We start from the raw sequence: 26531 nt of genomic DNA on the forward strand, positions 1-26531 counted from the left end.
CGGGTACTGATTAGTAAAGTCTAACAAACTGGTTTGTTAAGCAGCTCTGCCTATAAGGCTGCCTGTCTCGTGGCAAAGGGTCTGACCTGCACTTGTCAACTTAGTAAGCTAGCGGACATGAGAAAATGCAAAATGTTTTAGAAAAAAAAACAAAAAACAGACATGGATTTCTAGTAACATCCAAAGGGTACTTGTGTACCTAACTCATGCCCAAGGGAAGAAAATGCCCTGTTTATAGAACTAACAGAAGTGCTGGTCACAGGCAATGAAAAAAACCTACACATTCCAGATGCCAACTTAGAATTCTGGTGATAGCAGTGTAATTCTCAGGCTATCCAGAGGCATACTGCAAATGTATGGATGACTTTCTGTCACCCCCATTTCAAAGACTAGGCTCCAGGGGTCACAGCTGAATGTAAGTCAGAAAACCAAAGGAGGGGCTACTTATTGTGTGTGCTCTTTAACAGAAAGAATCCCAATCAGTCTGTGAATATAATCATTTATTTGTCTTTACAGTGATGATGGAAGAATGTACAGGTGTCCTCTTTCAATAAAGTATAAAAATCTGTTTATATACAGTGAAGTCACAATAATCATTAATTGGGAAATTTATTTGGTACTCCTGATCTGTTCATAATAAAACTGTAGGGGAAACAAATATTTCATTTAAGTGCTACATTTCCAGTAGATTGCACCTGGCATCAAAGCCCTGCTTCATCGTAAGGGTCCTGCTGGATATTAAAAAAGACTAATTTTAAGTCCTAGGACTCAAAATAAACATCATTTTTTGAATAATAGATATATACATCAAAAATACATCTAAAAAGGCATTGGTTAGTGCTATTAAAAAGCTCTATGTGCTCGGGTACATTTTTTTCTTACAGGCAAAACCCAGTGGAAACGTTTTTGTTCAACAAATTTGTTCTTGGGGAAAGTCGGTCAAAAGTTACCTGTAAGGAAAAACAAACAAGTTGAATTAACTTGGTGATTTCTCAGCTGAGGTCAGCAAAACTTGGAAAAGTAGTTAGAGGTTACATTTCACTTAGAACCATGTTTTTAAAGCCCAGATTGGCATCTAGTTACAGCACATTGTACACAAAAGTACTCAATATATCTCCTCATTGTTTCAAGTGTTTTATTTTGATGATAACCTTTAAATTTCATTTGCAGAGAAATCCCATGTACCCCTTTGTATACTACTGCAAATATTTTCCATCTATACTTACTTAAATCATCACAAAAAATAGAAATCATAGGGCATATACATGAAAAAAATATATACTAGATACAGTCAAGTACAAACATCTTTGAGAAAATTTAGGAAAATTTCCACTAACAGTGGTTTTACTTCACAATGATTTATTTCAGAGCATTTATAGATGATAGATGAGCAGTGAAGTTTTATTACTGTTTAACCTGGATGTGTACCATGCAATTGCAAACTGAACTATTTCTGTATTTTGTCCTATACCTCATCTGTAGCTAAATATTTTAACACTTTTTTTTAATAGTTGTCTTCTTGCAGTCATTCCCAGAATGTTTGCTAACTTGGGCTCCTCTATGACTATAAAATATTTGGTAGCACAATAACTTCAATCTATTATTGAGGTTTTATATATATGCTATATATATATGTTTATATATATATATATGTATACACACACACACACATACATACAAAACAAAGACACACACACACACACACAGAAGAAAACAAGATTCAATGTCCACACAGTATCTTCCTGTCCTCAATAAGGTGGAAAAAAGACTTAATAAGCACTGAACTGGATTCAAATGGCTCTGTGTGCTCAGGGAACTGTGTGACCAGATGGGGCTGCCTTCTCTGAATATGTAAATGAACACATTTCAGTGATGGCCTGATTCGCCTGATTCCTGTCTCGCTGAGGCACCACATGAAGTGAACTAAGACCCAGGCACTGATGGGAAGGGAGCCCCTGCACCAGCGCCCTCAGCCTGGTCCTGTACTGCACGGGACCCACGCTGCTCCTCCCAGGCCTCAAGTGATAGCCTCACCACTTGCCCCTCCAACCAATCACCTGGTCAAATCAACTCTATTTCCAAACATACCTTAAGTTAACTTTTCCTCTTTTTTCCCATAGCCACAGCCGACACCTGCTGCAGCCACATCCCTCCTGCTGGACCCCAGCAGCCTCCTTACTGGCCTCCCTGCCTCTGAGCTTTCCCTATGCCAATCCCTGTTTTCACGCAGCAGCCACAGAGATCTAGTAAGTAAGCAAATCTGACCGTGTTACTCAGCCTTCAGTGGATTCCCAATGGTTTTAATGATAAAGATCAAGATCCTTAACAATAATCCACACGGAAGTATGGCTCAGAGTGATGAGATCTGTCTCGACACATTCTCCCAACCTCCCTAGACTTACATTCCGACCACAGCGATCTCATCTGCTCCTTAAAGGAACCCAGCTCACCTTGCTGTGCTGCTTCTGATGGGAACACTTTTTACCGGCTTCGGCTCACTCCTACTTGCCTTGCAGACTCATGGTAAATGTCACTCCCTCTGTGGTGGCCCTTCACATCCCACCAGCTCCCCGGCCATCAGCTCCCATGCCTTTGTTTTTCCTTTATAACACTTATGGTCATGTGAGCATCTGTTTAATACACTTATGCCGTTCATCTTGTGAGCACAGGGACTGTGTGGCTGTGTCCACGAGTGTCCCCAGGACCCAGGACTGGATGCAAAAGAGGCTCTCAGGACAAGGGGTGAGTTCCCAAACTGAAAAGGATAGAGAAGGGCTCAAAGGCACCTCCAGGGGCAGAGATTTCCTACCCACTGTGCTGGTTCTCTCTCATCTCTCCTCTCTTCCCTTCACCTTTCAGCTGGCTTCAAGGATACAAATCAAGAATTGGCTTATGGGTGGCAGAAGGCAAGACAAGGCCTGCCCAAACAAAGCAGGACAGAGTTGACGCAAAATGCCACACCTCAGGGCATCTGAGCATAACCATCAAGAGAAGATACACCCAGGGGAACAGAACCTGTGAGACTCGTGGGAGTTCCAGATTTCAGGATAGGTCAAAATTTGTACTTTTCAGGTAAATTATTTATTATACTTTAGTATGTCCTGTTAATTCTCCCGCATCTAGCCTGTGCCAGAGAGAACCTAGACAAAGGAGGGATTTTTGCCGACTCTGTGGCCATAGTTTTGAGGAGGGCGTAAAGAGGCACTGAAAGCTCCTGCGGTGGGGGGACTGCTACCCCCACCTGGCAGAGCCCTTTCCTTCTTCCCCGGCTCTTCCCTAGACACTCTGGAGGTGTTCCCCATGGCTAATAAAGGAAGCTAGAGCCCTTGCAAATGGCTGCAAGGGTGTGAATGTCTTCACATAATGAGAAAAAAATGAAGCAATGACTTATATGGTCCTTAAATACACAGGGGGCCAAACAGTGCATGTAGAGGAGAAGGCTTTTTATATACTGCAGAGGAGAAATGAAAAGAAAACATCTTAAGTCCCACGTCTCTCTCTCTCTCTCTCTGTTAGCCCACCTGATCATATTCTTAGGCTTCATCTCCACTGTCCACTTCAATATCCATCTCTTCTGTATCGGCGGCTCGTGACAAGATGTCTGCCATCAGTGCTTCTTCTAATTTCTTACGGACCTGTTGTACTCGCTCTTCCTGTTTCCTTTTAAAAGCAGAATAAAAAGACACTAATAATTTGGCAAGTAAGGGAAACGTGCAGCTGCTACTTGTTTATTTTTACTTCAAAATCATGGAAATTCCTCAGAAATACATTTTCTACCTCTCAGACTTTGTAAAAATCATGTCTACACTCACAAAACCAAATCACACCAAGGAGGAGCCTTGCCAAAAAGAGGGGCGGATATTCAGACAGGCAGGTGACCCTCACCTTACAGATAATGCCAAAAGTATAAAGATTTACTTCAGTGACCTTTTCTTCAACTTCAAAAATTTCAAGTATGTGAGGATTTGGGGTGATTCCTATAAAGGATAATTGGTAATAATTTGCAAGCAGGCATAGAAAAGGGAAGTAATACGGAAAATAAAAGAAGAAAAGAGATTTGTTCATTGGAGCTCTGAGAAAGATGGAGAAGTAGGGGCATGATAAACTGGGGTTTAGTTTGGCATTCTCTGGCTATGTCAGGGGAAAGCCTGTCAGAGCTCCCTCCCGGGTTCCAGGCCTGCTGGCAACATGCCGTCACGAAGGAGGTAAGACCACATGATCCTATTTCCAAGGATGGAAACTGAAAAACATCTCTTCAGCTGGGATGATCTGAGTAGGTTGAGAACACGCCACAGTTTGTGTCTTGGGCACTGCAGCAGGAACCCAAAAGAGAGTTAATAAAGCCAAGTCATAAAAAAAGGCTCTGAACCCTTAGACAGAAACAGCACAGAAAGGTTACTGGTATGTACTTTATCTTTAAAAAGCTGAAAAAAAAATTTGAGAGAGCGGCTCCCTGACAGGACAAGAGAAGGGTTCACACAACAGTCTTAGCAAGAATAGACGAGAGATAGAGATTCACACCCAGAAGTGGAGAAGCAAAGGCCAGGTGCAAGGCTTTGCCTTGTCTAGAAAACAGGACGATTCGCCTCCCGAGGCCAGAGGAAAGCTGGTTATGATGGAGGCGCCCAGAGACACAGCAAGGAATACCAGGGTCTGCTGAAGAAAAAAAGCGATTTTCTCTACCAGTAATTGAGGAAGACATATTGCACCACTGCCCCAAACGTGGGAAAGGAGAAGGGTCGGGGAGCAATTTTCTAAAGACTCCACTGAGCATTCACTCCTTGGGTGCTCACCCAGTTGTGAAGTTACTACACTTCCAGCCTGCATGTCCCTTTATCTCATGAGACAGCATCCAAGGTGAGAAGTCAGCATAACGTGTGTAGCCACAAAACCTTTAGATGTCATCTTTATTACTCTAAAAACAGCACAGAGTTAAGTAATACAGACTCCTATTTTTTAAATGAATTTTTAAGTAGAGGGAGGCTGTCATTGGGTTAGTCTGAGAACTATAGCCTCTGTCATATTAAAAGAAATGAGCTGAACACATTTTCATGTAGTGGAACAAGGTCAAGAAGAGTTAGTCTTGCTTCAGGCTCAGGGACTCAAGGCTTATGACGAACGGCACATCAGTCTCACTGGCAGGCTCTCATTCTTAACAGCGAGTAGGAGAGTAAACTTATTACGAAGTGAAAAAAAATAGGGCAAGTGGTGCGTCTGCCAGAGAAGTATATCTTTAATTTGCAGTTGATCCTCTTTTGTCAGGAGCATTACCCCCCAATTTGTGAAAGCTTGTGCCCAGTGTGGTAGGCAGGATTCCAACACAGCCCCCAAAAAGCCCGTGCTCCACTCCTGTGCCCACTCTCCTTGTATAACTCCCTCCCTTAAGGGCAGGCAGAACTTATGAATATGATCGGGTATTACTCATTAATTGGGTTACTAATCAATTGATTAGGAGATGATCAAAAGAGATTATTGCAGAGGGCTTGACCTAAGAGCCCTTAAAAGGGGCCGGTCCTTCCTGAAAGAAGTTGGAGAAGGAAAATGGAGGAGGCCACGGGGCAGGACCTGCTGTCAGTCTCTAACTGCTGAGAGCAGCCCCATCCCACAGCCATGAGAGAAAAGGGCCTCAGTACTACAGCTACAAGGAAATGAATTCTGCAACAATCACAGGAGCTTGAAGGAGGACCCCAATATCCAGAAGGGAATGTAGTCCCACCCACCCTTTGATTTCAGCCTTGTAAAAGCAAGGGCAGAGAATCCAGCCATGCCTGGCCCAGGCTTCTGACTGATAGAACTGTGAGCTATAAACAAGTGTTATTTCAAGCTGCTAAATTTGTGAGCATGTGTTACTCAGTATTAGAAAACAATTACACCCCTAGATGAAAATACCACAAAATGTGCAGAAAAAAGTATACACTGTGTGTTGAGATCTTTAGTTGAAGGTTTAATGAAACAATAGTGGCTACTCAATTGGAAGAAGGATAACAATTCCCATTTGCATTAAATTTCTCTGAACCTGTACTAATTCAACATTTCTATGACAATGAAATCAAGGGGCAATTTGTTAGACAAGTTTACCCTGAAAGGAAATCATCCAGGTCTGACTCTGAGATAGTTTCCTCTGTAATCAAAACATCTGGGGTTGAGGCCATCAACATTCCCAGGATGTCACGCACAGAACTCAGTCAACACCCCTAATGGCCTAGTGAAATCCCTGCTGTTTAACTGGGTACTAAGACAGGTGAGAATTTGTTTCCCGAGTAATTTCCTTCCTCAAGGGTAAGAATAATCCAAAAAAAAAAAAGCAAGATGATTTTTTTTCCTTGATTCTACATTTTGTTTTTCTTAAAAAATAAAGTTGATTATAAAATTCCACACAATCAAGGCATACAAATACAACTTTGAACCCTTTTACATCTTTGTAAAAGGAATGACTATAAACTCATGAATTTAAAAACATTTCCATGCTAACTTTTTATGTATTTAGAAAAAAGTACAAATATAAAACATATTCAAAAATTATGATTCAAAAGTGCCACCTGCTGGTTTTGCCTAGGACCGATACTCTAGTTGAACTTCCTGATCTAACATGCAGAGGCTAGAAACAGTGAAGTACACACAGTGTCTGTCCTAGCCTTAAAGAAAATACAGTATACTGCAGAATCATTCTGTGGTACTGATACTGAAGTTCATAAATCCCATGTAAGAATCTCTGGTCTTAATATCTGGAATAGTTTTGCTTCCTCTGGGCAATGGTTTGTTTATACTTCTGGGCATTATCAATCTGCGTTGTATGTTTTCTTTTCCCTATTTTCTGCTAAAAACCTAATTTATGGCCCAGCCTTAGAAAGAGTAAAAGGTGTTAACAGAAGTAGCCTGTGGCCTCTCCTCATTCCTGGCTCTGGTTTACTGCTTCATCCTTTGCTTCTTTCCCATTTGCTCCTCATCTGGCAGAGTGTATGTGTGTATGTGTGTGTGTGTCTTTAGACTCACCTTAAATCTTAACTTGAAACAAGGTCAAGTAGAGATAATAAATCTCTAACTTGAGCTTAAGCGAGGTAAGAATAATCAAGGTAAGTAAGCTGAATTCTGAAAACACAACTGAGCTTAAAGCAGCATGGCTCTGATATGCTTTAAAGAGGGATTGGTGTGCAGACATGCCAATGCAGGAAGTGATTACAAAGGGCCTAACTGAATGAAAGGGGTTCTTGAGAGCAGAAGGGCTGAACCCCAACTTGCAAAAGACACTGCCAAAATGGGGTGCAGAGAGTGCCACCGATCTGCCCTCAGCACATGATTGTGATGACGCCCCTGGTAACAACAGCACTTCTACCTTTTTCAAGAGCACATTTGCTCTAAACATTCTATATCACCTTCCATTCATTAAACAAAAGATCTGTTGAAAAAAAAAAGTGTAACTTTTGGATTGATTCATCACTTACTAGATGTACCACCAAAGCTAATAAGCAGTATAAAATTTATCAAATTTTTTAACTTGTTAAAACCAAGGTTTCGAAGTTATGTTACGCCACCTCACCTAATGTCTTCATCTGTGACGATGAAAGCCTTGCAGAGGGGTTGAGATGTGTTAAGCCAGACGGCGGGGTTCTTCTCCACAGCCGCGGAGACCTGTCCTGTGATTGGTGCAGAGCTTGTGTGCAAAGCACTGGCAACAGCAGATAAAAGGGTCTCGTCGTTACTACCTGGACCAACTCCTGCAATTAGACATCAGGACTAATTACAGGAAACTTACAGATGTGCTAAGAAAACTTTATATAACCTAAAACAATGGATATTCTTCTGCTCCTTCAGGATCAGATTTAAAACTGACACAAACCAAAGTAGCAAAGGATAATATAGGTACTTAACAATTATTACACACCAAAGAATCAACATTTAAGAACAGTAACAAAACAGCTGAGCATTTTAATAAAACTGAAACATAACTCTAAAATACATTTTCCAAAGTACTATACTTTCTAAAAGTTGGCTACATTTCCTCAAGCAAGGTCAATTATTTTAATGACCTAAGTCCATACAAAAGTCTTATTATACTCAAGTATCTCCATGAAGTGTCCCTGGAGTCCTGGAATAGTTTCTCTTGCAGCTTTTAGCATTAATTTCCAGCACTATCTCAACACTTATTGCCTTTGTTTTAGGACTTCAAAGGAGAAGTTAGTGTAGGGATGCCACACTTCGCAGCTTTTAACAGCTTTTTCAAATATCTAACAAAATATCCAAACTAACAGAACGAATAATTGCACACCCTGGCTACTTGGAGGAGACCGGCACCAAGGCCACATTCAAATGCACTGCCTGAAGTCCTAAACTTGCTAATAAAGCAGTGATTTCCAAGAACATAGATGGATGAGACAATATGCTGACCATGAATTACGAGGATTTTTGAGCAGTCTATATTCTATCAAGATGTAGAAGCCTAAGCTCTAATATTTGAAGAATAATGTTTCTCTAGAACTTGGAATTAACAGATGATATGACAGGTACACCAGCAACTGAGTTCTCGCTCCCAGATCCCACTTGCTGCTGCTACAGGACCAATGTGCACCTGTTCCCACTGTTTGCAGCAGCAGTTGCGGAAGGAGAGACAGGTGAGCTGTTAGCAGGTTTTTTTTGATAAGAGGAGGACAGAAAGAGCAAGTGCTGGGGCCAGATGCTGCTCAGAGCAGGAAGCTTGGGAAATTCCGCCACTCAGCTGCATGGGTTCTAAAAGCAGCACATGGGTTAACTTACATGATGAATCTAAATGAAAGCCAAAATTTCTACAGAGAAAAAGTCTTAGGTAACAACAGCATGGAAGCATCCCTGAAACACACACGCTTTTCAAGGACATTTTCCCTGAGTGTACTAAACACAAGAGGTCTATCACCCAGCACAGCACACGATGCCCCATAGTAAAGACTTTGTCTCAATCATGTCTGAATCCACAGCCTCTAACACAGAGCCTGGCACACAGCGTGTAACTGCTCAACTGAACTTGGATAATACCTTGAAGACCTTTAGGTAGTTCCATGGTTTTTATAATTTGTTCTGTTACATCTGATGCACTAAGTCCTTGTAGCCTCTTCTCCCAGAAAAGCTGTAAGGCAAAACATCACTGTTAATAGATACATTCTTGGAACAAGAAAGTAGCGCATCGATGCTGTTGAATAATGAAATTGAAATCATTCCAATAGTTGCCTAATTTCTCCATTTTCTTTCCGAACAGAAAGCTAAAGGATACTCCAAAAATGAATTACTTCAACATACCATAATTCTTTCAAATGATATTACTCAAAAAATGCTGGGGGTTTTTTTGGTTTTATGAAACTTATTTGCATGTTACAATACTAAAGATTGTAATCTGCTGTCTTCTATAGAGAGTTCTTGAGAAGGTGTCTTCCAGAGAATGTAACTTGAATTTTTTAAAGACTCATTTGGCACAAAAATTGAAGGTTATCATTTATCAGGGAAAAGAAAACAAATTATATTATGTAATACCCCTTTACCCAATATCATTCTTGAAAGAACTGCACCACCTATTGATTTTTTCCAAGACCCTGAAGTTTCATCTGTTGGCATACTTTAAGAAGAAATGGGGCCATTTTTTATGGAAACTTTTCTAAATGTCTTACACACTTCCTTGTTGTTTAAACAGGATATCACACTCATGAGTGACTTTCTCCCTGTTGCAGAGCCTGCCTCACCTCAGTCACTCAGTGGCCCCAGGTCATCATTCCAGGCTCAGTGAGCACATTGAAGGCTCTCCACACCCTATTGGCCTACTGAGTATGCAACTTATTCAAACACTCAATGGTCCAAGACAGTTCTGCTGTTTGATTTTATATCCTTTCTACGCTTTATTTTTTTCTCCCAGTTAACTATTACTTCTTGCTAACGTCATTCATCTACTCAACATGTATTTATTGAGTTCCTACTATGTGCTGTGCTGGGCCCTGTGGATGCAGCAGTGTTTTTGCCCTCCAGCCTCCTCTCTTTTCTAGTCTGATTTGTATTTACTGCAGCCCAAAAAAAGCAGATAAATGAATTCCTCAAGACTCTGTGCATAATCCTAGATATATGGGGCCTATCACATAGTGGGTACTGAAAAAATATTTGTGTGAATGACTGAATATGGGAGGAACTGGACTCAGAATGGGGAACTACAGGGACACACAAACCTAAGTTGAAACCCAGGCTCTAGATGTAGAGCAAGTTCTAGAACCTTGGGCAAGTTCTACAACCTCAGAAGCTTCAATTTCCTCTTCTGGAAAATGTGGCAGCAATGACTACCACATAAGACTGTCATGGGGATTAAATATGGCCATATATGTAAAGCATCTGTCACAGAGGAAGGTTTATTATTTTTACTTTCGGCAAATTTTGACCACTCAGAGGGCTTTCTGGGCCTATATTCTGACTTCTGGATATATAAAAAATATCAGATAATTGCCATCTAGACAAATGTGAAAATACAGTAAAATAATTGTATGCAGAATAGTAACATGTTGGATTTATAATGACCTTAATGCTAGCACCCAGGGTTACCAGCAAGGTAATACTTCATTCTCCTTTTAGTATAGGGTGACATCTTCTTACATCTATCTACAAACTGTATTATCAGCAGAATAAGTGATCAACATATATGAGAACATGAATCCATTAACCATCAAGGGAGAAAAATTGGTGAAGGTAATAATTCATATGTGTGATAAATGTCCCAAGAAATTCTGTTTGATTTCTGTTGTGTCCTTGGGGGAATAACACCATTTATGCTCTGACTATTAGTTATATTAAAAAACAAAGAAAACAAAGGCCAGTTAATTCCTAATGAAAAAATGTTCACAAGAATCAGTATGAGATTAGTAAGTGATTTTATAATAAAATGTTATAAATATGTATGTAATTTAATTTTCAAAAAAGTAATCAACATTACCAAAAAATAAAGTATGGAAATTATGTACAGATATGATTAGTAATATTTTACATCTAAAAATTCCAACTCGAGATATCAAAAGTTAAATTTTTACATCCTATAATTTTTAATTCTTAATTTTTAAATCCTATTAATATGAAGGAAAATGATGTAAAATTTAGAAAGGAAAATTTTGCCAAATAAATTTTGGGTTAAAAAATGAGTGTCCAGTTCTAGATTACAAATTGGCTCCATCCCATGTCAAACAATAGCTCTGAACTAAATCTTAAATTGAATCTGGTATGTACTGATAATCTCTTTATAGTCTTATGCCATGAAAATGGAGATACATTAATTTATCTATGTTTGTGTGTGTGTAATTCCCACCCCCCCACAAATCCCAGAGTTGTTGGGAAAGTGAGAAAGGTCAGAGGAGGAGGCTAGTTTAAGAAAACATTTAACTGGTCAAGGTCACCACTGCCCTCCTCTCCATCCTTCCTACCACTCAGTCAAAGCTAATAAACTCGCCTACTTTTCGTGAGAACTGAAACAGTTTTCATGAGGTAAGTGTCTGCCTGCATCAGTATGTTCCCCTAACTCACCTTCTCTACATTCATCTTCTCAGGTTCCTACCTGTTCTGTTTTGTTTATTTGTTTGGGGGAGGGAAGGGATTCTTTGCTTTTTAAAGTATTTTAAAAATCTATATAAAGCAGGCATTATGCTGAAAAAGAAGCCACTCTTTTATACCCTGTATGATTCAATTTATATGAAATTCTGAAAAAGAAAAAGCCATAGGAATGGTTGCCAGGGATTAAGGGTGGAGGGAGGTCTGACTACAGGGGGTCAGCACGAGGGGGTTCTTCAGGGTGCTGTTACTATGTTCTCAGCTTTTTTATAAACACAAACATTATCCATTACATTTTCTTTTTTTTCCAAGCCAATACCCCAAGGAATGATCAATAAGCAATGTCTCCATTCCCCCCAGACCCATTTCAACTTTATTATCCCATCCCCTTTCCAAGAACTTCCACTACATTTACTCTACTCCTCTCACCAAATTCAATGTCCTTTTCTCATCATTCTTTGTCACTTTATAGCCCTGAATGCCTTGAAGGGCTGCAGGTAGGGGAGGTCTTCCTCTGCCTAAAGTTAAAATTTCCTGATCTATGCACTAAGTTCCACGTTTTACAAAGGTGATTAATTGTGGTCATCTGGAGTTCTTCCTATTGCATTACTTCTCCAATCTTAGAAGTCTAAACATGAAAAGTATTGAAAAGATGAGTCTCCATAAATTTGTAGAGTCCTCCTCTGTGCTAGCTATCCAGTCTCTTCCCCTACACGTTCCTAAACACTGCTGCTTTCGTAAACCCTAAGCTACCCACTGAAAATGTGATTTTACCTGCTATATCCAATACTTTCCTCAGCTTAACCTTGCTGCCTGGTGTAAGGCCAAATAATCAGTGTAATACTTTTAAGGGGCAGTGATTTGATATTTGGAGAAACTACCAAAATGTGCAATCACTCTCAGTTATTCCATCCACTTTTAATCTGTACTAGCCAGACCCTCCAAGGGCCTCTAATATCTTGTTCTCTGTCACCCTCAAGTACGTACAAAGACTGGATAGCACCCATGTGTGCATCCCATCACAGTGCCGATGGTGTAGGCAATGCCCCATACCATAAAACCAGCTGGTGGAGGAGCATAGGATGGGATTGAATGTCATCCAAAACCACAAGAGTGCCTAAAATATCAGTGATGGGGCAGTCCAGCTTTAGAGGAACCATCTTACTAGAAACTGGAGCTGTCCCCTCTGTAGGAAGCATCCCTCTGACATCAGTGGAGGCACAGCCACATGTCCACTATCACCTGACAGCCCCAGAGGACAGTCGTGATGCTACATTAGGAAAAGCTGCAGCTCTCGTGGGATGAAAGATCAAACCTGTTTCCTGAAAGTAAAACCCACCCAGAATACAACTGTAGCATTTTCTTTTCTTAATTGCTGTGGATTTAACTGGGACTTTGGGGGATTTGTTCAACTTGCCTTACAAAGGCTATCCAAAGAAGAGGGTAAGGCAGGAACAGGGAACACAAACAACTCCTCGCAACCACACACACACACACACACCCATTCTGATGTGCTGGGAACTAAGGCTGGTCAGAGGTAACTATCCTCTGTCACCCTGAGTTTAGGTACTCTGGAGGGATCTGTGTTCTCCTGGAAGTCAGAACAGGATGGTTTACTGGAAAAAAGTAATGAGACTGATCCAAATTCAATAAATATTCTTTTAGTGCCCATTACACACAAGTATTTTGCTGGGCACCAGGGATAATTGGCAGTCACTGCCCTCTAGAAGCTTACTGTTTCGTGGAAAATTAGCAAAACTCCAGAGTCAACTGTGGTAACGGCAATAATGAAGATATAAATTTGACTTCAATTTGAGAGAATCCAAGAAGGAAAAGCCAACCTTTAACAAATGTGTAAGAATTCCATAGAGGAAGAAAGACCACTCCAGGCCAAGGATACAGCTAAAGCAAAGGTGAGGAGGTGAGAAAGGGAGTACAGGCCAACGTTGCTAGATGTTTTTATACAGAAGAGTAATAAGCAGGGTGGTTTATTTTAAGGTATATTCCAAGGCCTCAGAAGTTCTGTTCAGTGGGTCTGGGGACAGGGGGCTAGATTATCATTTATTTTTTTAAGGTGATTTAAGGCAGGCCCAGGAATTTCAGCTCGAGAAAGACTGGTTTGGTTTGTGTTAAGAGAATGGTAGTGCATGCACACAGCTAGCACATACTGATCACCTGAGATCTCTGGGTTTCACTTCTGGTTATAAGAAGGTAAAAATTATATCATTCTATCCTCTCCTTGCAGAGGAAAGGAGGAAGACATTTGCTTTTCTATTTTTCATTACAGAAGAACATGTGCCCAAGTATTTTTAAGAGCATATGAAACTGTTAGGTGTAAATACAGAAAGGGTTTCCCCAGAGTTCTGGTTATGCCCAGTCACATTCTCTTGGTGGAATAAGAGGAGGAGGAGGAGAACTACTACCACTTACCCATCAGGCCCTTCCCACAGGCAGCACTGTGCTAAGTGCCTGACGTACAGTAATTCAGTCAGTATTTCCCACAGCATTTTGAAGAAGATATTATTAGTCCCACCTACAGTAACTTACCAATGGTTGCACAATTAGTCAGTGGTTCAGCTGGAATTAAAACTCTGGTCATGTAATTAAACAGTCGTAATCTTAACAATTAAAATTCTGGAAGAACATTTGCAAGTTTGGCTCTATGTTAGAGCATATGGTAATAGGTCTTAGACCCTTCCATTTATGAAATCAAAGGCTGATGAAAGATCAATAAATGCTAAGAAAATTATCAAATCACTCTTAATCCATTTACCCACTAATAAGTAATACTGTGTAAGTCATCAGTTGTAGGTGTTCTGTGCTGATGCCTGCCTCCTCATCAAGCAGAAGAAGCCCAGACTCATATTTGGCATTGATCTTTTAGAAGACAAATAATAATTTGGGCTGGCTCATATGATAAAAACCAAAATATTGGTGTAATATATATTTCTGCAAATTAACTTTTTTAGAATAAATTGCAAATATCAACTAAATTTTTATTTGGTAGATGTAAATCAAAGACTGAGACACTTACTCCAAGAAAACACTTTCTATAAGTCACACTAACAATGGAGTGGTAGGAGGTATTTCATAAAACAGGGGAGAGGGAGTGATTTACTAATAAGCATATATAACTGAAGGGTTCTGAATTTTTTCTATAAGAATAGCAGTTTAGGTTAATTATGTTAATACCTATTTCTCATGAATACACTGAAAAACAACTAGCACCAAATATACCAGTATTATTTTTATCTACCGTTATATTTAATTTGAAAAGCATTTACATGCCTGTGTAATATTTTTTTAAAATTCACTAACAAAGACGCATTGACCTTCTGTGTTTAACTCATGGCCTCAGCTTGGGAGTCAACTAACTCAGAGGGCAGAAGACTTAACTTCTCAGTTACAGAATGAATGGGACTGGGCTTCAGAGTCTGACCCACCTATTGCTTTGTTCAAACCCTTGCTTTGCATATACTAGCTTTTTAAAGTTGAATGATGAACTTAACTCTTTCAGTATCAGTTTCCAACCTTACCAAACGGGACAGTAAAATAAATCACAAAGGGTTATGGAAACTAAATAAAGCGGTTTCATAAACACTCAACATGCTCAGAAGAGAACAAGCATCATTTTATTATTTAGTTTCACCCACGGCTTCTAGCACACTGCTGATCACACATGCACTTAATAAGCAGTTGGTCATCTTATTAAAATTATTATTAAAATTAATAAATGTAAGGAAAGCAAAAAATAATCAACTCCGAAAGACAGGTATTCACAACTGAAGACTGAGCACATGCATCCAAATCTGTCCTCCCTCCCAATTTTCAGCCGGGAGCTTCTTGCTACTAAACGTATTTTGAAACTCTTCCTCTTGTTCCCATCTAAGCCATACTGCTTCTCACCTAGAACCGAAGTTGGCTGGGAGAACTTCAGTCAGCAGAGCCAGCTATACAGTTTGCAGGGCCAAGGACAAAATGAAAATGGGAGGCCCCTTGTTCAAAAAGTATTAAGAATTTCATGGCAGCAATAGTAGAGCAGTCAACTGGTCCCTCTCAGCATGAAGCCCTGTGCAGCTGCTCAGGTCCATGCCTGTGAAGCTGGAGGTGGAGGTAAGTATAGTGGGGGCCGGGAAGGAGGAGAGATGAATAGAGAAAGGAGGCCGCTGGGCCCTGCCCCAGCACTTTGGGAAACGCTGTGATATAATCTCTTTCTGAGAATTTCTTAAAAGGAGGGCATCAGACAATAGCTCTGGCTGGATCTATGCAGGACAAAGGAACTGGCCCTTAACTCCTCACTTAAACAACCCAAGGAGTTTTCACCCCTCCTGTCGTGCCTCCTTTGCACGACCAGGGAGAGGATCACTGCCGAGGCTCTTCCCAGGCCGAGCAGGGGGGGTCAGGGAGGGGGGAGGCCCCAGGAATGACGAAACCACAGCGGCAAAGAATGGACTGAAGCTAGAGAAGGGAAAGAATATTGTTCCATTTAAAGTCCAGGGGATAACATGGAAAGCTTTTAATTAAGATTCCTGAAACTATAATTTTCTTGTTATTTATACTTCATCAATTTCCAGGTTGTGATGACAGTAAAGCCTTTAGAGAAACCTCAAGAGGGCTCTGAGCTTGTTTCAAGAATAGAAGGTGGGAGAGAATTGGAGAACATAAGCTATTTCTGTTCTGCAGTGAAGCAGGAAGGGGGAAAAAAAAACTAGAACCAGCAGCGATGGCCTAAATGACATTTCGGGTTGGACAGGTCTTTGTTGTGGATGTTGAACTAGACACCCCACTATGCCCACTAGACACCAGGTGCACACCTCCACTGGGACAACCAATGTCTCTGGACTTCTCCAAATTTCTCCAGGTATACGGGGGTTGGGGAGGGGACAACAAAGTCAGGTCTGGTTGAGAACCACTGGCCCGGAGAAAGGACAAGGGAAGAAGATCAGAGGGACACAGCCAGCTCCATTCTCCACTTTTAAGAACCTGTACCCCAGTTCCTCAGTCCTGGGCTTGGAGGATCCACCCCAAGCAGCCTGGAGCTGGGTGCCTCTTTGTCACTCACAGACGGCTAGGGGCCAAGTAAGACAAAGCAGAAGTTTGTGGCAGAAACATGTCTTACCTTAGGAGCTGAAATCTAACGTACTTCCTGACAGAAACATGGTTATCAACAGTAATTATTTTTGGTAATTCAGACAGACACACTTTCAATTAAATGGTCTTCAATGAGCTGGTCTGGGATGCTAGAGCCATTTATGGTATCATTTCTACTGGAAGATAGAGGACCAAAAAACTGGACCGGGACATTTTATATCCCAAACCGTAAGTTAAAAAAACATCTGATGAACAGATTTTAGAAGATTTTAGAGCTCTCCATCATGACCACAGGGTCACAGGCACACCCAAATCTGCCAGTGACTACTGGAAGGCCCAGCTCCTTTCAGACCCACATCAGGTGTTCAGGTATATGCGGCAACACTACAGAGCCGACAGGCTCATCTTCCATGTTAGTTTCCATAAATTCTCAGGATGAAGTTATCAGTAGGACCCCACCAATTCTAAACTAAAAGCCCAGAGAATAAGCACTTCGCCAAACAGAGCCACACAAAAACTTAAATCTTATTTTACCCCTCATCTGTTATCTTAAAATTCACCTTCCCTTACTTTTTGAAATTATAATCTCCCTTAGAGAAGAATGAACTGATTATACAGAAGCACATGAAATTTCAGTATGAAACCAAGTAAAGTTCATCTAAAACTCCTATACATCCGAACTCCTGATTCTGTTTATTTTAAATACCATTAAGTTGAATATTAGCTCCTACGCCAAGAAGCCTGTAACAATCAACTCTACAACCAGCTAGAAAAGCCAGGAGCTCAAGCCTAAGCTCTGTGAGCCTCTTCATGCCCTCCCATCCACCTTGGACCTCCTCTGGACCTTCATGCATCCGCCATCCTGGGGGAAAGACTTCCGCTGCCTTCCTAAGAGTACCTCTACTCTTGGACCTCAGCCACCTCTTCCCCTGCCTCCAGATCTTGCCCTATCAATTTGTCCAAATTCTACTCTCACATTTTCCATTCTCCTCCTTCCTCTCTTTGGGATTCTTCCCCTGAAATGACAGATACACCCGAACATTTATCCCCTAAAAAAATGTCCTTATTCATACTACTTCTCCCTGAAACCCTCTCTATCTTTCTTCCTCTTTCCATAAGGAGAGAAACTTCTCATCTTATTTCCTCACCTTCTACTCGGTCTTTTCCGTCTGACCTGTGCTCTACACCTACTATTACATCAACATGACCTGCCCACGGTCACAGGAACCTCCTAATTATCAAATCCAGTTCCCTGATTCAGGCCTCCTTTGCCCACTCTTGCAATTACCTGCTGTCAGAAGACTTAGGAAAGTCTGCTTTTATGATGGTTCCCTGTATGTTTCTGTGTTTTGTATTACTACTAAAGAACAAATTAAAACTTCAAACAGTAATTGTCAAAGAAATCAGACTGTAGCATTTTTTCCTAATGAAATAAATATTTAAAATGCGTAAGACATGATATACCTTTTAAGGTATATGAGGACAAACATAATTCTTTGTAAAACAGAAGAACCAAATTACCTTTAAAATCTACCATTTTATGAGTCTTAATTGGCAGTCTCCATCTCTGTCAAGAGCATGATGTTAGATACCTACTTGGTACTCAAATGTCTGTGGGATGAAGTAGAGGAAGTAGAGGGTAACAGAAAGAGCACTGGTTTGGGAGCTAAGTGCTTCAGCCCTGACTCAACCATTAAGCAGATGTGCTGTCTTAGGTAAGTCACTTAATCTCTCTGGGTGTATTTTCACAAAAAGTACTAACAACTGCCTTATCTAACTCAGAAGGTTAGCAAAACACTGATAAAAAAATAAGAAAACTCTTTGAAAGTATGAACTTCTATGGAATTGCTCAGAATATTTTCTAATGTTAGGATTTCACAAATTCAATGAGTATCTTACTCATTTTTCTAAGACTTTTGCTAAACCTAATCAAAGAACAAAGGACCTTGTCACGTACGGACTAAAGCAAAACCCAGAAAATGTGCACTTTATGTTCACTGACTCAGAAGGTTAAAAGCTAAATATGTAAGACACTGGCTTAGGGCTATACTGAGGAACAGGGTTTCCTGCCCAGGAGGAATTCACTGTCTAGTTTATAAGCTTCTCAATTTCCAATCAACCCCATATATCTGAGTTGACTAGTTCTGGTCAGCAAAAACCACTTACCTTAAATACCACAGCCTGCAAACATCAAAAGCCCAACAGGAGCTACCCCCTTATTTTGTAGGACTGGCCTAGGAAGAAAGGGCTAGATAATAATAAGAAAATTATTATGTAAATGAAAGAAAAGCTTGATTTATGTGCCTAAACAAACTATAGTGAGATCTCCTGTCAGTGCAAAGAATAGTAACTTGGGCTTAATATGATGGATGAATGAAGAAAGGGCAAAAGTTAGTGTTGAGGATTGAGGTACAGTAACCATCTACTTTAACTGCTTGTCTAAATTTTGCCATGAATATGCTCTACTTTATACAAAGTGGGCATATAATACTTGGCAAAAGCCTGAATGGGTACCATGGAATAACAGTACTCACTGATGATGCCTGTAAGTTTTCCAGAGGAAAAGTTATAATAATTATTTTCTTCTAACACATGAGCCCATATATGGGCTTACATATGCACTATGTTCTTTATTTCATTTATTTGTCACATTTCCACACACTTGGAATTACTTGTTCAGTATCTGTTTTCCTTATTAGATTGAAAGTTTCAAGAGAACAAGGTGCATGTCTGACTTTTGTGCTATATAGCACTGGTAATATAATCAGCTGTTGAATAAATGAATTAATATGATTTTAGAACACACTCAACTGCAAGAACTTTGGTCTCTAGTAGAGAGCTATTATTAGTTTTTTTAATCAGAAGAGCTGCCCTTCAGAAAAGCTTTCTTGAAATTCATTTCAGTAGTGTAAATTAATTCCTCAGTTTTTTATAGTGGGACATTAATGGATACTATTTCCTATTTAATACTGATAAATCAAGGAAGAGAAGTACATCTGTACTATTTAAAATATGACATTCAGCAACCACTAGAACTAAAATCAGGTTACAAATTCTCAAAACTATCAGAAGTATGGACTTAAATGGAAAACCTAGACCACAGAGCAAAAATAGAAATACCAGAAAAACAGTATATGAACACAGTTACAGAATCAAAACCAAACATATCCATAATAATAAATGTAACGGTAAACTCACCTATAAAAGAAAAAAAGACCCTCAGATCACAGGGAAAAAAATCAACTGCATGTTTTATGCAAGGGACATATCTAAAAATAAAGGGAATCAGAAAGCTGAAAATAAAAAGAAAGAGCAAGCAAATACAGATTAAGAAAACAGAGGTCCCAATATTACTACAAGAATACTTCAAGACAATGTGTCAAATAAGACAAAGCATAACCCATCTACACATTAAATGTTATCTTAATAAATTTGATGATAAAATTGAACTTTAGATTTCCATGGGGAAAAGAGCATGTATAGATTGAGGTCAAAACTTGTTCAGAAAGCCCTCCCAGTCCTTCATTCCACCCTCAGCAAGATACTACCAGTATCAGAGAAAAGAGGATATCACAACAGATTCTACAAATACTAAAAAATTCACTATAAAGTATTATGAACAACCTTCACCATTAAATTTGCAAATTATGAAATGAAATGTACAAATCCCTAGAGAAGGACTTTCTCAAAGTTGGTATAAAAAGAAATAGGAAACATGAATATTCATACATGTACTATTAAATAAGTTGAATTTGGTAAGTTATAACTTCAAGGTTTCCTGTTAAAAAAAACAAATAACTTAGGCTGAGATGGCTTCACAATTAATTCTTCCAAACACTTAAAGAATAGTGCCAATCTTACATAAACTCTTTCCAAAACTATTAAAAGAGGGATCACCTTCCTCTATTAATATATTACAAGACCAGCAGAACCTTGATACTAACGCTTGAGAAGAAAACTTCAAGAAAATAAAACTGTCAGTCAATTTCTCTTGTGAATATAAAATGCAAAAAATGCTAAATGAAGTAACAGCAAATCTAAACAACATTAATAATAATAATATATCATGACCATACTGGGCTTAATCCAGGAATTCAAGGTTTGTTTAAAATTCAAAAAAACAAGCAATGCAATTCACCATATAGACCAATCACTATAAATCACTATATTACTAGAATAAGGAATAAAAATCATTTCATCATTTGACTAGGCAGAGAAAAAGAATTTGATAAAATGTAATACCAATTGATAAAACACTGTTAGTAAATTAGGAAAATAATTGAATTTCTTCAATCTGAAAAAAGGCTATTTACCAAAAAACCTACAGAAAGGATTGTATTTAATGGAGAAACATTAAAATGTTCCTTAGTATCATCAATGAGACAAAGATATTTGTTATCACTTCAAGATTGTACTGGAAATCCTAGCGATGAAATAAGACAAGGAAATAATAAAGTAAAAGGTTTAAGGATCATCAAAGACATAAAACTCATTTGCAGATGATATGTTTCTTTGTTCATGTATAAAATCAAAGTGATTTATATGATTTATCTGATTATTTAATAAGTATATTTAGAAGATAACTGGATACAAAGTCAGTATAGAAAATCAACTTATTTCTACATATTAGCGACAACTAGAAAATACAAAAACCATGAACGGAGTCATTTAGGGTAGCACCAAAACCAACAAATATCTAGAAATCATTTAAGATCTCTAGGCTGAAAACTACAAAATTTTAGTGGAGGAATATATAAGGCTCATGAATTATAAGACTTAATATTATAAAAATGCTAATTCTCCCCCACAATGATCTATAGATGTAAATCCTAGCAGGTTTTTGAGAAGACTGAACAAGCTGAGTCTAAAATTTAGGTGGAAATGGTAATAGCCAGGACTAACCAAATCCTGAACCAAGATTAACAAAGCTGGAAAACTTATACTATCAGATATCAAAACTTTTTAATAAAACTATAGTAATTAAGACAGTGTGGCATTGGGAAAGAAGAGAAACAGACCCATGACATAGAATATAGAGTACAGAAATGAATTCACGCATACAAACAGACCAAAAAGTAGAACCGGGAGCCCAAAAACTGACTTTTGTAGACTTTTACACTTTGCATCTCATTTATGACAGAGGTGGCAATACTGAGCAATGAAAAAGAATGGTCTTTTGGGAATATATTTATAAATGATTTACCCAATAAGGGGTTAACATCCAAAATTTATAAAGAAGTCATATGCCTCAACATAAAAATAAATCCCATAAATAACATGATTAAAAAATGGCAGAGGACCTCAACAGACATTTTTCCAAAGAAGAAATACAGATGGTCAACAGGCACATGAAAAGATGCTCCACATCACTAATCAGCAGAGAAATGCAAATCAAAACCACAATGAGGTATCACCTCACACCAGTTACAACGGCCACCATCCAAAAGACAAGAAATAACAAGTGTTGACAAAGATGTGGAGAAAAGGGAGCCCTCCAACACTGTTGGTGGGAATGTATATTGGTGCAGCCACTATGGAAAGCAGTATGGAGGTTCCTCAAAAAACTAAAAACAGAAACACCATATGACCCAATAATTCCCCTTCTAGGAATTTACCTGAAGAAAACATAATCCCTGATTTAAAGATACATGCACACCTATGTTTATTGCCTCATTATTTTCAATAGCCAAGATAGGGAAGCAACCAAAGTGTCCATCAATAGATGAATGAATAAAGAAGTGGTACATATAAATACAATGGAATATTTTACAACCATAAAAAAGAAATCTTATTTGTGACATGTTTGGACCTACAGGGTATTATGCTAAGTGAAAAAAGCCAGGCGGAGGAGGACAAATACCATATGATTAGACTTATCTGTGGAATCTAAAAACAAAACAAAACAGCAGTAGACTCATAGATACTGAGAAGTGACTGGTTGTTACCATGGGGGAGGGGTTGGGACAGGCGAAGAGGGAGAGGGAGGGGGATAAAGGGATACAAAAATTCTCAGTCACAATATAAGTTGGTCATGGGGATGGAAGTGCAGCATGGAGAATATAGCCAGTGGTTCTGTAACATCTTTCTGTTTTGACAGTAGTAATTGCACTAGTTGGGGTAAGGATTTAATAATATGGGTAGCTGCCTAACCACTGGTTTATATACTTGAAACCAATATAAGATTGTATATCAACTATACTTCAATTTTAAAAAATGTCTTTTCAGTAAATGGTGCTGGGTTGACATATGGGGAACATATAGCTAGCTATATGGGGAAAAAATAAATTCACCACATATCATGCACAAAAGTCAATTCTAGATGGATTGTGGATCTAAATATAAAGGCAAAGCTTTTACAGTATGACACATAGGAATATACTGATAACCTTGGATTAAGCAAAACTTCCTTAAACATGTTACAGAAATACAAAGAAGAGATTAAAGTATATTCTTTACTATTTCTCAATCTTTATTGAAGGATTACATACAGAAACCTATAAAAAAGAATAAATATACAGCTCACTGAAGTTTCACAAGTAAACACACTTGTGTAACCCCCTCCCAGATCAAGGAATAGAATATTACTCTGCCCTAGTAGCCCCACTCCTACACCCTCCCAGTCTCTATCCCACCTCCTAACTCTCTTATAATTATTAACTTGTATTTATCAAAGGATACCTTTACAAGAGTAAAAAAGGTAAGTCACAAAGTGGGAAAAGAGATTTATAATATATATCTGACAAAGGACTCATAACCAGAATATATACAGAACTCCCACAAGTCAATGAAAGAAAGATAAACCAATAGAAAACAAAGCATAAAAGACCTGAACAGGCACTTCAGAAAAAAGATTATCTATATGGCCAATAAACAGAAACAGTGCTCAGTCATTAGTTAGCAAGGAAATGCAAATTAAAACTATAACAAAATACCCGTAAACACATACCAGAATGTTTAAGATTTTAAAGAGTGACCAAACCAAGCACTGATAAGAATTTGAAGCAAGTGTACCCTGCAGATTAAAGTGTAACTTTGTATAACCACTTTGGAAAACTATTCCATATATATTTCACAAAGCTGAACATTTGCATACTCTCTGACCCAGGAATCCTACTACTAGATATAAACCCCAAACTAAAAACATGTACTAGAATATTCACTGGAGCAACACCCATAACAGCCAAGAAGAAAGACACAACTTAAAATAAAGAACAACAAAGCAGTTAATGCTGGGAACAACAACAACAAATCAAAGAAATAAAAAATATACCTGTAACTAATATTGTCAGAGAGGTAGAGTATCCATAAAATAAGGATGGCAAAATTTTACATATAAAAGCCAAGAAAGAGATGTTCGAAATTAAAAATAGTCACCAAGATAAAAAAATCAAAACAAGAGTAAAGTTAAAATCTAGAAAATATCCCAGAAAGTAAAACAACAATAATAAGATGGAATACAAAGTAGGTGGAAATAGTAAAATTCTAAGATGACTCTAATATCTAACAACATAAAGAGAATAGAAATTTGGGAGGTTCAGGAGAAGGAAAGAAATGACATGAGACAATATCCCACAACAAAGGGTAGGTCACCTTTGTCACCTACTGATAGGGTGCCAGTGAGATAGAGGGAGAAGAAATAGGAAAACAAACTCCAACGCAGAAGCTCAGTGAAGGAAATCCCTAGAGTTTCACCTCAAGGCAAGACCAGAGAACTAACCTAGCCTGAACAGGAGCAGAGGTGACACCAGCAAAAACACCAGAAGGAGCCACATGGATTTCAGCATAATGGAAATATTGACGAGCACATGACAGCTGTGTTAAAGCATTAGAAAGATCAACTCTAAGAAAACCTAGCATACCGTGCTTGAGATCAACCACAACAACAAAGAACCATGAAAGCAACTCTGGGACAATGATAGGGCATTACTATTACTCGCCCTGCCCATGAGTTCTTTCAGTTATGATAATGTAAACCCTGACTATGTAACCTATTTAACTCAAAATGTGACAGAACTATGTTGGGAGTGTGAGAGTAGAGAAAGAACTATATACTCATCTACCATTGTAGGAAGTCAAGAAATGTCTAAAACCAAAAAGTAATGAAATAGAGTAAGTATATTATTCAGAAGTACAGGGGTAATTATAAAGGGAAGTGACCAGAATTCAGAATAAATGCTTCTGGAGACAAAATGTAGGAAAATACTGTTTAGAAATGTCATTTTCTTTCATATTTGATTTTGTTTCATCTATATTCCTGTGTTACTTTGATAAATGTAAAATTTTCAAAAGATGTCATGGATCTCTCCACCAGATAGTTGAAATACTTTTAAATGGTCTAGAAAAATACATGATGATTAGAGGCATTTATAGATTCATTAATTTTTAAAAATTCACCCATCATCTTTCAGCTGCAATTCTTAACTTCCAAACTGTAAACTGGTATTTCCTCCAGGGCTCCAATCTATCATCTTTTACTACCTGGATGCCACATGATTGTTTTAAGAGTATAAATTTTCTAATTTTCATACTCATAATTTATTATTTAAGAAACATATTGAGATGCCCCTCAGAATTTTCATATTCCTGTCAATGACAATTGCTCTTCCAGTGACCTAAATTCTAAGGCACTTGTCGCAGTTGACCAGTCAATAAATTCTATCAATTGTTTTATAACCAGCATGATACAAATCCTTGTGTCATGCTAGTCATAAAACAATTTGTGCCCTAACTCTCTAGAATTTCTTCAAAGGTCTCCTAGCCTTACATTAGTCCTCATATTACATTTAACAGCCATATTAAGGAAATGGCCAGTTTACCAGGATGATGACAGAGTTTTTAGTAAGATCAGTCAGAAGTGCTGGGGAGACTTCCATTTGAAAAATGTTAGTAGATGCCATGATATAAAAAACTGAAGGTCAGGATAAAAATGTAAATTTGGAAATCATTAACATACAGATGATAACTGAAGCCGTGAGAATGAATGAAATCACCCATGGAGAGTTTACCTACAGAGAAAAATGCATAATATTCCCTGGGAATAAATAAAATGTGTATAAGGCAATGGTAGATACAATTTTTAAGTATGTAAATATACTATGATAGCATTAGAATTTCAAAAGATGCATTGAAAATACTGAAAGAATATAAAAAATGCATTGTTTTATATCATAATTGTATTAGAAAAACGGATTTATGATAATTTTTTCTTTTGTCTATCCCAAATTTCTTTCTCTTATAAAAAAAAACAAAGACAACATTTTTAAAACTCTTAAAGACTGACATTTAAGGAAACCCTTGGCAGCATTCTCAGTTCTCACTACTTCCCATGAAACCCTGATCTCCAAACAACCGGTCTCCTCATTCCTTGCCATTCTCATAGAAAAGCTTTCCCATCACTGCTGTCCTTAACTGGAATGTCCTCTCCTTCCCATTTGCCTTTCTATATCCCACTCAGTCTGTAAAGTCCAGTCAAGGTCTCTTGTCTTTTCTAAAGATTTCCCCAACCTCCTAGCCACAGCCTTGTTGAAGACCTATAGCACTTGCCTGTACTATTCATTTGATACTATGCACATGGCGCTTTCAAAACATCACCCAGAATAATGCTTTCACATAATACAGGACAACATGTCATCTATTTCTTCTGTCCGAGGAAGCCAACTTCTCTAAAGAAAAGGAATGTAATACCCTTCATGGAACTCCTGGGTTACAGTAACTTAACACTGAAATATATTACAAACTTGATATACACAATGTCTTTAAAGTGTACGTGTTTTTAAGATCTTTCATCTGGAAAATCTGTAACATTTAAAAATATTCATTCTTTGTTATTATCAAAAAGATAAGAGATAATAAGTGCTAGCAAGGATGCAGAGAAATGGGAACCCTTGTGCACTGTTGGTAGG

At 38.5% G+C, this 26531-nt stretch overlaps 1 protein-coding gene across 1 annotated transcript in view; it reads right to left on the reverse strand.

Annotated features, from left to right (window-relative positions):
* Positions 1 to 485: 485 nt before the first annotated feature.
* Positions 486 to 26531, reverse strand: part of MBD2 (methyl-CpG binding domain protein 2) — a 59466-nt gene continuing 33420 nt past the window's right edge. Inside the window, exons 4-7 of the mRNA XM_017648667.3 lie at positions 9007 to 9097; positions 7538 to 7715; positions 3522 to 3660; positions 486 to 950 (exon numbers count right to left, since the gene is read on the reverse strand). Of these exons, the coding sequence (XP_017504156.2) occupies positions 3534 to 3660; positions 7538 to 7715; positions 9007 to 9097 (396 nt within the window). The 3' untranslated portion in view covers positions 486 to 950; positions 3522 to 3533. The remainder of the gene's footprint in view (positions 951 to 3521; positions 3661 to 7537; positions 7716 to 9006; positions 9098 to 26531) is intronic.

This window comes from Manis javanica, chromosome 9 (assembly GCF_040802235.1).
Source record: "Manis javanica isolate MJ-LG chromosome 9, MJ_LKY, whole genome shotgun sequence".
NCBI lineage: Eukaryota > Metazoa > Chordata > Mammalia > Pholidota > Manidae > Manis > Manis javanica.